Below are 14,084 nucleotides of genomic sequence, written 5' to 3'. Positions count from 1 at the left end.
AGGTCCACCATGCTCCTTGATGGGCAAGCCGACTGGAGCCAGGCCAAACCTGCTCCCTATGTAAACATTGACAGAATAACAGCTGGCTTGGGCTCTCTATGTAACTGTCCTCGCTGCACCTTGGAAGTTTACAATTATTAAGATCTCAGAGAGTCGGCATGCTGGAAGCTCGGGCCAAGAAGGGTGGGGTTTTGATAAAAGATGTCTTTATTTACCCTCTGCACTCTTTGGTTGCACAGCATGGGTTTTGATGAGTTGAGGAAAATGCTGGTAAGTTTTCCAGATTCCCCACCCTCCCATCTCAAGCAGGTGGATAGTATTCTATTCCCTTTGTAGAAAGATGTTTCTGTGGCAACAGGCCATGGGCATGGCCTCCAAGGACGGTGAGCACCGTTTTGGGACTGTCATAACTCAGGGAAGGAGGTACTTATGATAGCTAAGTGGGAAGAGGCAAACGATGCTACTACGCAGTGTACCGCACAGGAAGGCCCAAGAGCAAAGAAAGAGTGAGCCCATCCCAAGTGTGCTTAGAGCCAAGGCTAAGAAATGACAAATCTGTTCTTCATCCTCTAAAATGAGCCTCTCATACTGGGGATTGCTGAATATCCCCCTACAGTCTACACCAGACCCCCAACCCCTGGTATATGCTCAGGCTGAGAACTGAAGGGGAAAATAGCCAACAGTTCTTGCCTAACAACCCTTTGGATTAACATCTAAGCCAGATATGGTGGTGCAAGCCTTGCGTCCTGGCTACTTCAGAGGTTGACTTGGGAGGATCACCTGAACCTAAGTTTGAGATCAGCCTGGCAACACAGCAAGACCTTGTCCCTCAAAACCAAAACCAAATCAAACCAAAACAAAACTTACTGAATTAAATGTATTGAATTAATATTTTGAAGCAAGAGAATTAAACTGTACTTACTTTAAGACGGTGGAGCCCGCTTATATTTCAAAGGAAATTTTAAATGTTAACATCCGAATGTAAGTCTAATGGTGCCGGAGACAGGGTGGATTCGAGGCTGTGCTGGGCTCTTAGAGGAGTCCTGAGATAGAAGCCCACCCCAGAGGCTATGAGAACATAGTATGGAGCCCACCTTGTGTGATGTTTTAAAAATCTTACGTCTTACCAAACCACTTCCTTTCGGTGGGTATATACAAGGTGCCCCCCAAATCTTCATACATTGCAGACCTGGATTGACGTTTAGGATGATTGCCCCCAGACCCCACATGTGAACCAATCATATGCACACTGATCTATTTTCCGCTACCCACAGGGACTTCCAGGGTCTCAACAACTTGACTCAAATATGCACTGCTTAAAGTTTTGAACTCCAGCTTTATAGTTTGGGAACCTGACCCCAAATGCTATGTTCAAAATCAACCAGGACCCTCTACACTGTAGTGCTTTAAGAACCATCAGAGCTAGACTCTATCAAAGCCAGGGTCCACCTGGATATGTCACCCACCCTGGGGCCTTCCAGTGAGCAGTCATCCTTTCACCCACAAAGGATGGCTACTATCCTCACTGGCCTATGTCAGCATAGCATCTCCCAGTACTGCATCCTGGCTTCCTCATGGGGTCTAAGTGTCCATTGCTTTGGCCCTGGGTCTCATTTGGAGTTTTCATGGTAACGAGTGTCCCCATGACTAAGCACCTCTTTCCTACCCTTCCAGGAAGCTGCGTGTGCTTACGTGTTGCTTGTGACCGCTGTGTACTGGGTGTCTGAGGCCGTGCCTCTCGGAGCTGCAGCCCTCGTGCCTGCCTTCCTCTACCCGTTCTTCGGTGTTCTCCGATCCAGTGAGGTTAGACCCCTCATGACCCAACCCTGTGCTCAGGTCTGCTGGAGTGATGAAGGAGGCCAGAGGACAGGAGGTTCATAAGCATGTGACGGGAGGAGAGACTCCTGAGCACTAGGCTTTGATCTGCTTCTCCAGACACTGAATTCTTCCCCTTCTGCCTTTACCTTCAGCTCCTTCAGAGTGCTCAAAACTCATCACTTCCAGGAAGCCTTCCCTGAGTAAACACAGACAATTTTTCCTTATATTTGAAGTTTCTTGTTTATGTTTTTTTTTGTTTTTAAGATAGGGTCTCGTTATATAGCCCTAGCTTGCCTAGAACTCGTTACATAGACCAGTCTGACCTTGAACTCCTAGAACTCCACCTGCGTCTGCCTCCCAAGTGCTGGAATTGAAGGCATGCGGTGCTATGGCTTTCTGATTTGTACCTATAGGAGACAGCAGTTGGTCTGTTTCAGTGTATGTCCTTCCGACTGCACCCACACAGACAGGAAGCAGGGCTCCCATCTGCTGGGCTCCCCCTCCTATAGTTGAGCTCATACGAAGGAGGTGCTCAGTTGTTACCAGGGATTTTCTGTTTCCCTGTGTGCTGGCTTCTCTCTCCTCCTCCTCTAAGACAAAACCACACATTCTCGAGTCTTCCTCCCCATCTCCAGATCACTGCATGATCTCTTTGCCTGCAGCCAGCCCTCTCTGTTCACTTTATAGCATTCGGCAAAGCTCAGACTGAAACTGCTGGTGACAACCCCTGGTTGTGACCAAATATCATGGCAAAGCCTACATACAAATATACAAATAAACAAAAAACAAAAACAAACAAACAAAAAACCCTGCAGGGCAGGAGGAGGTGAATGGAGAGCCTCTTCCTTATCATCTGGCTCTGTTGGGGTGCTGGTCTTCACCTAGGGTGTCTGATGAGGAAGACTGAAGTAGTCAGGGAAGATGCACAGGAGGCAAGCAGAGAGCAGGTGACTGGGTCCCTTTAAGAACCGGTACTACATTAGAAGTGCCATGCTCGCCCGTTATTTAATACAGAACTCTCAAGATTTCTAGGAAATGGGTATTAATGGCTCCAATCTCCCTGAGGAGGAAAGGCTTAGAGAATTAAATGTAGCCCAATCATACAGTAGGAAATGGCAGGCTGTACCTATGACATTGCAGAGCTTGTTCTATTATTCACTCTACCAGACAAAAAAAATCCCTAACATATATAGGCCTTTCATAGTGTTATCAGTTGCTAGGAATTGTGGGTATCTCTCTGTGTGCTATGAGGAAGAATGAAGCTGGCCTTATAGGCTGCCTTAACCTTGAACAACAGAACATTCCTTTTTATTTTCCAATTAGCCATTTATTCTGCTGATTCATTATTTATTTATTTATTTATTTACACTCTGATCTCAGTTTCCCGTCCCTCCTCTCCTCCCAGGCCCTCCCTCCAATCTTCCCTTCCCTCCATCCACCCTTTCTCCCCTTCTCCTCAGGAAAGGAGCCTTGGCGTACCAACCAGCCCTGACATACCAAGCTGCACTAGGCTCATCTTCTTTTACTGAAGCTAGGGGACAGGGATCCAAAGGCAGGCAATGTAGTCAGAGACAGCCCCTGCTTCCACTGCAGTAGCCCTGCATGAAGACCCAGCTGCACAACTGTTACACAGGTGCAGGGTCCTAGGCCCATCCCATGCACGCTGTCTGACAACAGAGCACTCTGGAAAGTTCCCTTGACAGTTGTATTTGGTCACCAGTAGAACAGCTTCTTTTCCGATGGGATAAAGTTGACTGGCCAGCTTTTGTTAGTTTGCCTTAGATTTCTTTTTCCTTTTTCTATGAGGGGGTCTAAGAGCAGTCGTAGCTGTGAAGCTACGTAGCAGGGAAGCTGTGAGCGGGTTCTTGTCCTTACAGATATGTATGTAACATGGCTAGAAAAAGGAGGCACATACAAAACCCAGTCAGTGAGGCAGTTTCTCCAACACCCCCACCACCACCACCACACACACACACACACACACACACACACACACACTTTCTTTTGTGAGTGAGAAGAGAGGGATTTCGTGTCTAAAAGAACCATCAACCTTAAGGAAAGCTTTTCACAGGAAAAGTATACAAACTTGTTCTGCATGTTTCCTTTTAAAATTGTGGAACTAGAAATTCATGGGGCGAGGGAAAGGGGAAGCTAGACAACAGGTATCGACAGCTATCCAAGACCCACCCCTTTGCAGAGACAGAGGCCAAACAAGTGGGGAGACTCTTTGGAGGCAATGGTTTGGGGAGGGGGCTTTTTAACCTGAAAGGAATAGCCTTCATGTGTGATCAGAAATATTGCTATTTCTGGGAGGGTGGGATTAAGAAGACCTGTTTTATCATTTGAGGCAGAAATCTTAATCCACCTGTGTCGTTAGGTGGTTTTGACAGGTCTGTTTAGTAATTGAGGTATAAGGAATAGCTCAGTCCAAATATAGTCTATTCAGCTGACCTTAGATTAAAGGAAAATACCAACAGGATAGCGGACATAGGTCACAGCCTTGTAGGTCAGCTAGCTGCTGCCGAAACACCCATTCCGCCCTCTCTAGGTATGCCCTGACACCAGCATCATGGCTCACAGGGAAAAGCAAGGTATTTCTCCCCAGGAGCCTCCTGGTCATCCGTCTACACATGCAGTTCCTAACCCAGGTCCTGCTCTACCCTCCCCTCACTGGGACTTGGCCTCTCCATTCCTTCCCCTTAAAACCCTATGACTAATTACACTCTGGTAAAATGTTTCTGAAGACTTCACCTAAGAGTAGTTCCCTTCCCTCTGAGCTACCTTGATGGCATGCACCATTTTTTAAGTGGTATATAACAGATGTAGCCTTCTCTAGACACACATTCTCAGTGTCCTCGGGCCTCGGGCCTCAGTTTCTGTTGCTCCTTGGGGCTGGAAAGAGCATGGCCTCCATGAAAGCCTGTGAATGGGGTCGGTCAGGACCTGGACCTGTGGCTTCTGTCCTTCATATCATTCCCTTGGGATTCTGAGTTCTAGATCTTCCAGTCCGGATGGTACAGTACCCAGAGGGCGATCGAAGTAAATATGCCATTTCTGCCCACTCAAGTCTTATTTGTGGCCGTCCTGAGTTCCCCTCTGTGTGAAGCTGTTTATAGGAGCCAGAGCGCTGGAGAAAAAAACAGAACCAGTCCGATAAGAGGCTAGAAGAGCTATAGCTGTAGATACAGACACAGAAAGAAATGGCTTTGTTATAAGGAACTGCCTCCATCACGCTGCTGAAACTTTCCATGACCGACTTCTGCTGCGGGAATCCCAGGGAAAACACTGGGTGTGAGTGCTGTGAGCCCAGTGACCAGAGGACCAGGGGAGCTGGTGGCCTACATCCCTGCCCAGGAGCAGAGACTAAGAGGAGAGGTTCAGGCCACAGAGCTGGAGAAAGGGGCTTCATCCCTGATCTGTTCGCCTTATTCCAGGTTCCATGGAGTATCATCTCCCAGCACTGTGTTATTTAATCTTCAAAAAGGAGCCACAGTTTTCTACCCTTGTTTTATAGAGGAGCAAACTGCAGCTCAGAAAGGTTAAGTAACTTACCCAAGGTTGCCCAGCTAGTAAGCAATAGAACCAGGTCTTGTGTCTAGGGGTGTGTGATTCTAAAACCTGAACTCTTGGTCCCTGGGCCATCTGTACCAAAAGCTTCCATTTAGTTAATCAGTGATGGGCTCAGCACCTCAGTCAGCACAGGGAGCTCTTCCAGAGGGGAGTTGGCCAGAACATCAAAGATCTGGGCCCTGGGAAGATGAGAAATGAAGAAACGATTGAGGGAGACATGGTTTCTGGCGTCTGGGCCTAGTATGGTGGGCTCAATCCAAGCAAACCAATGACAGGGCTAGAAGGAGCTCGCCACCATAAGGACCGAGTGTAAGGGAAACTCAGGAACTGGCTGCTGGGCGCAGTCCTCATATTCCTGTTCCAGGAGGTTCGAGCCAAATGACCACACCAGGGACACTAGGCTAGAGATGGACTTGGTGCCTTGGCAGATGATCAGACACTAAAGCCTCCTTGACTTTAGGATTCTGCCATTTAATTTTTGACTAGGTCGTTGTGTCTAGTAGCCTAAGCTGGCCTCAATGGTCATCCTGTCTCTGCTGCCAGAGAGCTGAGATTACAGGGTAACGTTCCAAACATTCCCCCCATACCTCCTACAATCTTCCCATGAGCACCCAGCAATACCTCCCTCTGCTGGTGGGCAGGACTCCAATCTGAATTTTAGTTGGTGTTTGTGTTTCATTTTGTTTGTTTGGACTCCACCGTGATTCTTACTGACCTCAGATTTGTCTTTTAAAAGTCTTCTCACTCTTACTACTGGGAAGTCCAGGCGCAGAAATTACTTCTGATAGATGGTATTTGCATGTTCTGACTGTGCACAGCCCCCCTCTGCCACCATCCTCTCCCATCAGTGTGCCAGCGTCCCTGCACTGCAAGCTGCTGGGCAAGCCTCACTGGGCAAGGATTCAAGGTCCTGCCAGGGCAAGAGAAAAGGGAGGTGACCCCCTCTGGGATAGCAGCCATGTCCCGCTGGAGTCTGATGTCATCAATCTGCTTCCCTGCTGGCTCCCAGTCTTCCTGACCCTCTGGATGCCTGCCTATTGGACAAACCCTGGCTATCTCTGTTTGTTCAACCCTGGAGGCATTCCCCACCCCACTTTCAAGGCTAGAAAGGCCTCTGTTCCACATGGAGGCTGACCCTTTTCCTGCATGCAGGTCCTTCAGGGATGCGGGCTGCAGATCAGGTGGGCCATCTGTCATAAATTCAGCCTACCCATCAGCCTCAGCTGAACTTCATAGCCAGACTTGATGTAAAGCTGTGTAGACCCTGTAGCCTTTGAGGCTAACTTCATGTTTCTGTGGAACAAACAGCTTTCTCTGAGCCAACACCAGACCAAACTTCGTATCTGGCCTCAGAGCCCAGCCCTTGCTTCAGCCTCCTTACTCTGAGCACGTCACACAGTCCCAGGTCAGAAACTGGAGGATAAGGTCAAGATCTCCAGCCATACAGAAGCTAGGCCAGCTTTGAGGTTCCCTGGATATCCATCTAGGTCTTCCTGCTAAGGGAGAGTTTTACATTTTTTTAATTTTTTTATTTTTTATTTATGTGTATGTGTGTATGGCTGGTGAGTCTGTGTGCATGCAGGTGCCCTTGAAGCCAGAGATTTGTCAGATCCCTTGGAGCTGGAGTTATGGGCAGATGTGAGTCATCTGATGTAGGTGCTAGAAACCAAACCCAGGTTCTCCAGAAAGGCAGCAAATGCTCTTTACCACTGAACCATCTCTCCTGCACTGCACACACACACCCAAATATTTTTAGAAGCAACAATACCTTTTCTCTCCTTTCCTTTTTTTTCTTTCTGTAATTCTTCATTTATTTGTTAAGGGGTTGGGGAATCTTACTATGTAGGCCAGGCGGCCCTCAACCTTTTAATCCTCCTGCCTCAGTTGGTATTACAGATGCGTATTACAGACACTAGACCTGACTCAGTACCTTTTCTTTAAACCCAATCTTAAGATACTCAATACACAGAACAGGAGAAAGAGCAAGGCCTACTCAAGTAGGGAATGGGAGCCTAGCGTGCCAGCTGCTTGGATTGATCCCTGGTCCCTTCCTTTACATGGCTAGCCCTAAAATATGCTGCTACAGTGTGTTCCCAGGAAGGAAGATCAGGTGATGAGAAGGGGCTGGAGCCCCTGCAGGATATTCTCAGTGTAATGACATCACAGCATGTAGGGAACGACAGAAAGAGGGACAGACATGGCAACTGTGGTGTCTTCCTTAGACACTAGCCAGGGTGTGTGCTGTCTCTGGCTTTGACAGGGCTCAGGGTTAATGGAGAGCTGAGTCAGACATCCAGTTCTGGGTCTAATGTTGCAGGTATGTCCAACCTGTGGCCCACAGACCTTATGCACTCTAAAATAGCTATGAATGCAGTCCACCATAGAATGGAAACTGGGGCTTAATGAGTTAGAGAATATTCTGTAGAGGCAAGATTTGAGTTCAGATCTCCAGCATCAATGAGGTGTGGCTGCAGGTATCAGGAACCCTGCTACTGTAGGTAAGAGAAAGGTTGATTTGGGGAACTCATTGGCCAGCCAACCTGGTGAAAATAAAGATAGCAAGCTTTGGACTCAATGAGAAATTTGCCCATATTGTAAAACATGCCAAATTGGAAGTATCTACCCTGGCTCCCATAGGCACTGTGAGGCCCCTGTGCTGTTCTTGGTGTGAAAGTGCCTATCACAGCACCCACTAACAGGCAAGAACAAGAAGTCGGCCATCTGTCCGCGCCCCCCACCCCACCCCCACCAAGAGGACTGCCCCAAGAGAGGTTAAGGCCCACATTCTTTGTGAGGAAAACAGCAAGATGAAGTTATATCTGGGTTTCCATTCTCAGACTTCTTGGAACAGAGCCACAATCTCCTTCCTCCCACTTAAAAAAAAAAGTTAAAAATTAATTAAAGTGATACTTCATAGTCCTCTTCCCACACACACACTTATACATTATACATAGGGACTATGTCCCAAGTCTCCCTGTGGTTGCCTAGAAACATGGAGCATCAGATGCTAGATAAATTATGTCTCTTGGTGCCCTGCAGTTTTGCCACAGAGAGCCAGAGTTCTCATGTCCTTCGGGAGCTCAAGCCTGCTGCCACCGCTATCTTACTCCACTCCTCACCATTAACTATGGGTCACGTGAACACCGGTGCTACAGTACATCAGTAATTCTAATGACTAATATAGCTATTATATGACTGGCAGAATAGCCTAGACAGTGTAGATAGATGGGGCTAACCCATGTGCCAAATAAGAGGCAGGAGAATTCATAGTCCTCTGGGAGGAGTACAAGTTAAAACGTAGGGGTTGCTTCTTTCTGAAATTTTCCATTTAATATTTTTCAACCACTCTTAGCCTCAGGTCACTAAAACCACAGAAAAGTAAAACTGCAGGTAAAGAGGTAGCTGTGACCAGGTAGTAATCAGTAGATTTGTGCCCAGGGAAATTACGTTTAAAAGCTAACTAAAATCTCATCTGCAATTCCCTAACAGAAGACTAAACACAGGCATCCTGTGGCCTTGGTCCCCCAGGTCGATGGCTCTTTTGGAGCAGACCCTCTCGCTGAGGAGACCTGGAGGGATCTCTTCCAGGTCTGGCCTGTCCCTCCTGACATTTTCTTGTTTTCTTAATTTGCTTGTGCTAACCTACCAGAGCTCTAGTCTTACCCCCCAACCCCTGGCTTTGAGTTCTTTGATAAGTACTTCTGGCCAATCATGTCTCAGGGCCCAGCTGTCCTGTCTTACACAAGGCTGCCAAGGCCATGAGTATTATTTAATGAGTGATGTATCTCTGCTCTTGCTATTTCATAGGCCAGCGTGACCAATATGGAGTCCACTAGCTTGTCCTGGAGCCTGTAGCTCCTTGGTGAGACAGGTGGGAATGGGGCAGGGGTAACAGCCACAGGCTAATCTCCAGAGCCCAGGCTCCTCACTGTACCCCTCTGTGGTGGCATCTTTTCAAGGGGACCCATCTCTTCTAAAATGCAACCTCCAAAAATGTATTCACTCCAAGGTCAAGAGTGTGGCACCCCAAGGAAAGCCACAGAACCCAGAGGCAGAGGAAGCAATGAGTTTCCACCTCATCACAGATCCATATGCTCTTCCTGGGAGGAGTGTCCCATTAGAACCTAGTGCTGCTTTGCAGGTAACTCTAACAGGTTCTGCCATTACATCTTCCAAGCCAGTGAGTACTAGAACTGGGGGAAAGGACAGCTGAGGATGTTTGACCTGATAGAGGGCACTGCATGGACTACTTCCTACTGATTAGGGGTGCTGAGTTCCTTGGGGCAACTTTGATCTTCGCCATCAAGATATATAACTCCTTCTTCTTCTTCTTCTTCTTCTTCTTCTTCTTCTTCTTCTTCTTCTTCTTCTTCTTCTTCTTCTTCTTCTTCTTCTTCTTCTTCTTCTTCTTCTTCTTCTTCTTCCCCCCCTCCTCCTCTTCCTCCTCCTCCTCCTCTTTCCCCTCCTTTTCTTGTTCTTCTCCCTCTCCCTCTCCCCCTCCTCCTTCTTCTTCTTCTTCCCCTCCTCCTCCTCCTCCTCTTTCCCCTCCTCTTCTTGTTCTCCCTCTCCCTCTCCCCTCCTCCTTCCTCTTCTTCTTCTTCCCCTCCTCCTCCTCTTTCCCCTCCTCTTCTTGTCCTTCTCCTCCTCCTCTCCCTCCTCCTCCTTCTTCTTCTTCCTCCCCCCTCCTCCTCTTCCTCCTTCTCCTCCTTGATTCTTATTTGAGCACACCACTTAACAAACTGAAACCAGCAACAATCAACAACAACCAACAACCCACACTGCTTCTTCGGGCCCTAGAATTTATATCCCTTTGAAAAGTCCCCAGATTTCCAAATGTCACACACTTGCAGAAATTATCTGCAGTTGGCAAAGCCACACCTCTGCTAGAGCACGAGGCAAATCATAGTCAGCTGCTGTGGACAGTCTGAATCAGCCCCATACTCCACACCTGAGATTTAAACAAAGACATATTCTTGTAATATTTCTGTATTTTTCAGACACCAAAATTCCAAAACTGTCACTACATCACACTTTAGAAAATGGTTAAGATAATCCTCAGGAATTTGGAGACTTAGAGATTCCCTGGAGGAGCTCTAAATAAGTAAATCTTATTGTGGAAGAGAAGTCAGTGCACTGGAAAGGTTGTAGACCCCACCCCTGAACAGGGTTTTCATTTACCATTGTGAAGAGCAGCCCTGTGGCTTTGCTCTGTGCATGAGCCTGCTCAGTGTGCTACTGATCACCCCAGACTAGGTCAGGCTTTGAGCAAGTACCCAGAAACAAGAAGAGGCACTAGAAATCCTGCTTGTTAATGTGGCAGGCCATGCTAACTAGGTTTGCAAAACTGGCTTTTATCTTGGCAGCAACATTACAAGGTGGGAATTTACATAACCCTGCTTTTCATTTATATGAGAAAAATAAAGCTGAGGAGGGTTGCAGAATCCCTAGGGTGGCTGGCTCTGGAAGTCTCCCTCTTTTTACTTTAGGATGCTACCTTTGAATGCTCAGCCTATATCTAGGGCCCCTGGATACAAGAGTTCGGAGAGAGCTTGAATTGATTTAAAACCATCAGACAATGGGAAAACAGCACAAACAAAGCTAATAACACACAGGAAGTCTTTGATTGGCACCAGGCCTCAGCAGTTACAGCCAGTGCCAGGAGTGTGAGGGTGAGGGTTGGAAATGTGTGCTGGCCAGTGCTTTCTGGACACTGGCTGGTCTGCTCCCATTGATCCACCTTATACAGCATATTACCTCATAGGTTTTAGTTTCATCTGTGCTTGGATACCCTGCCTCTGCCCTTGCACTCTGACCTAAGACACGTTCCTCAAACTCTCAGAGTTTGCTCATCTTAGAATTAAATACAGCCAGTATATGTCCAGGAGAACTGGCACAGAACTCGGAGGAGAACAAAAATGCAAACTGCAGAGCGCATGGTGTGGTACAGCCAGTATATGTCCAGGAGAACTGGCACAGAACTCAAATGCAAACTGCAGAGCGCCTGGTGTGGAGAAGGTGCTCTAGTCTACCAGAAGTTCCTCTTCTTACTTAGGGTGGGACCCAGAGAGAGTAGTCTTGCCCTGTGTAGCACTCACTGAGCCTTCTAAAAGACATCACAGACAAAATAGTGCTAGGGGATGTCTCATGCCAAAGAAACGGAGAATACACTGTTGTTGCCAGCCTCCCAGGGGAAAAAAATGTGTTCTTATCAACTGTTCAGAAGCAGAGAGTGAGGTCATAGTGTGATAGAGGGACTGCGTCCCACAATTTCTGTCTTGTGTCTGCTATGGGGTTCCCTCTTGGCAGGCAGAGGAAAATACAATCGGGTTCCCTGAGCTAATTCAGAGGTCTAAGAAAAAAACTACAAAGGAATTAGATCCCCACAGCAGAGCCTACAAGCATCCAGCTCTGCTCACTCCTCCTAAGGACAGTGTCTTTCCCAGAAAGGACTCAAGCCACTCATAGTAGAAGACCTTCTATGCTTCTGGGAGCATTAGTGACCGTGATCAGCTGAGAGGTAAGCTTGGAACAAGAGCTAGATCAACCAGAAGCACAGGTCTCTGCCTCCTAGAAAATGGTTACAGGCATGAATCATAGCAATTCAAGCCTATGACATTTTCATGGGACAAAAAAAGAAAGAAGAGCTACGGAGCAGGTGCCATTGCTGTGACTATGTTGAGTTATTTGAACAAAGTTTAAAAACGATCGTGAAAGCCAGCAGACTCCTTTCCTACTTCTTCACTTTTACCAAGTCCTTCCCATCCAGTGTCAGACTCCCTGCCTTTCAACTCAGCTACCCCTTGGCATTAAATCACCATATCCCGACATGCTGTTGCATTAGTTCTGGTCATTACTAGATTACACTTCCCATGATGACAGACCGGAACTATGTTCTCTTACATCTCTCACTGTGCCTCACTTCACTCTCTAATCAGCAACTAGCTGTATTTGGGGCGTGTGTGTGTGTGTGTGTGTGTGTGTGTGTGTGTGTGTGTGTGTGACTGTGACTACAGACATGGATGTGCCACAGTGTAGGTGTGGAGGTCAGAGGACAATTTTAAGGAAATAGTTCTTGCTTTCCACCTTGTTTCTTGTTTCTGCCACAGTGTGACAGTGTAGCTGGCCCAAGAACTTCCAGATGACTCTGTCTCTGCCTCCCATCTCCCCCACAGGAGTACTGGGATTGCAGATGCATGCTACCAAATATAGCTTTTAATATGGGTCCAGGGAATTCAAACTCCTATACTCAGGCTGGCTGGCACATACTCTTTTTTCTGGCATGCCATCTTCCTAGCCCCTCAACTTTTTTATGTTCAATAATCAAAGATAACTCTTAGTGTGGTTATATAAACATTGTTGACTCCCACATATTTTACTATACTTAAATGTCCTTTACGGCTCAATTATTTTTCCTGCCATTAAAACTGTTCTTGTTTTGTCACCTTAAAAGACATTTTAAGTTAAAAGTTCATCTCCTCACTTTTTTGCCATGGATCCTCTAACTATGTGACTATTATTTATTGAGTATCTACTTTTGCATGTTATTCCACTGTTGGCAATCCAAAGGTTTTACTAAAAGACTGAAGAGGTAGATATAAAAACTCAGCCAACTACAGTATAACCCTGATCTCAGCCTTGCCCTGAGCACTCCATGGTGTATGGAATTAACTAAAGCCACAATCCCAGCCTAGCCTTGAGTGCTCTACAGTGCAAGGAATTAATAGTGTCCCCAGGGAACAATCAGAGTTTAGAAGCAAAGGAAGGTGTTTTGGAGGGCACCAGGCCTGAACTTGGCTTTGAAGCCTGTTCCGAATGCACAGCCAGAGACAAAGACAGAATGTTCCAAGTGAGAATGTAGCAGAACATAGGTGATGAGGAAAGGGATTCTGGGAACGGAAGGATCCAACAGGGATGGGGCTGGATGTACCAGGGAGACAACATGGACGAGAAGGGAGGGTTAATCAAAGTGGAGGATAAAAAATATAATTTTATTCTTTCTTTATTAATGTATTGGTTCTTTCTCATTTGAGTGAAATGGGGAGGGGGGAGTAAAAATTGTAAAGGTACCTTCAAGAATTCTATCCCACTGAGTGTGGCAGTACGTCTAGTTCTTAGTTTTTGAGACAGGGTTTCTCTGCATAGTACTGGATGTCCTTTAACTCATTCTGTAGACCAGGCTGGCCTCCAAGTCAAAGATCCACCTGCCTCTCCATCCCAAGTACTGGGGTTAAAGGCATGCACCACCACTGCCTAGCGGAGTTGGTATTTTTAAATAACCAACTATTCTAGCTAGTAGTAGAATGCTTGCCCAGCGTGGGAGAGACCCTGGGTTTGATGTCAGAGCTGAAGAAGATAAGGAACTACCCAGTTATTTGAATAAGCCTCCCCTCGCTGCTTCTGCGTCACCAGCCTCTGCCTCTGAGAACACACTGGCCTGCCCATGGCCTCTTCCCAGCTGGTGACTGGTCTTCCTGACGCCCCCTACAGGTGGCGGCTGAGTACTTCAAGAACACCACGCTGCTGTTGGTGGGCGTCATCTGTGTGGCAGCAGCTGTGGAGAAGTGGAATTTACACAAGCGCATCGCCCTGCGCATGGTCTTGATGGCGGGAGCCAAGCCTGGCATGTGAGTCACGTGTGGGGTCCTGGGGCAGTGGTTCCTCTGCTAAGTGGGGGATGACACCAGAATGATGGACTC

General features: G+C 47.2%; 1 protein-coding gene across 2 annotated transcripts in view; it reads left to right on the top strand.

The window, feature by feature from the left end:
- The window catches only part of Slc13a4 (solute carrier family 13 member 4), a 40,670-nt gene that overhangs the window by 4,673 nt on the left and 21,913 nt on the right, over nucleotides 1–14,084 (top strand). Inside the window, exons 1-3 of one of the 2 annotated variants that reach the window (XM_029478148.1) lie at nucleotides 232–270; nucleotides 1,675–1,803; nucleotides 13,876–14,012. In XM_029478148.1, coding sequence (XP_029334008.1) covers nucleotides 241–270; nucleotides 1,675–1,803; nucleotides 13,876–14,012 — 296 coding nt within the window. In that variant the 5' untranslated portion in view covers nucleotides 232–240. Of the gene's footprint in view, nucleotides 1–231; nucleotides 271–1,674; nucleotides 1,804–13,875; nucleotides 14,013–14,084 lie in introns of those variants that run through there. The other variant, XM_021164923.1, reaches the window with a different exon arrangement.

The sequence above is a fragment of the Mus caroli genome, chromosome 6 (assembly GCF_900094665.2).
Source record: "Mus caroli chromosome 6, CAROLI_EIJ_v1.1, whole genome shotgun sequence".
Taxonomy (NCBI): Eukaryota; Metazoa; Chordata; class Mammalia; order Rodentia; family Muridae; genus Mus; species Mus caroli.
This window is presented reverse-complemented; position numbering and strand designations above follow the sequence as displayed.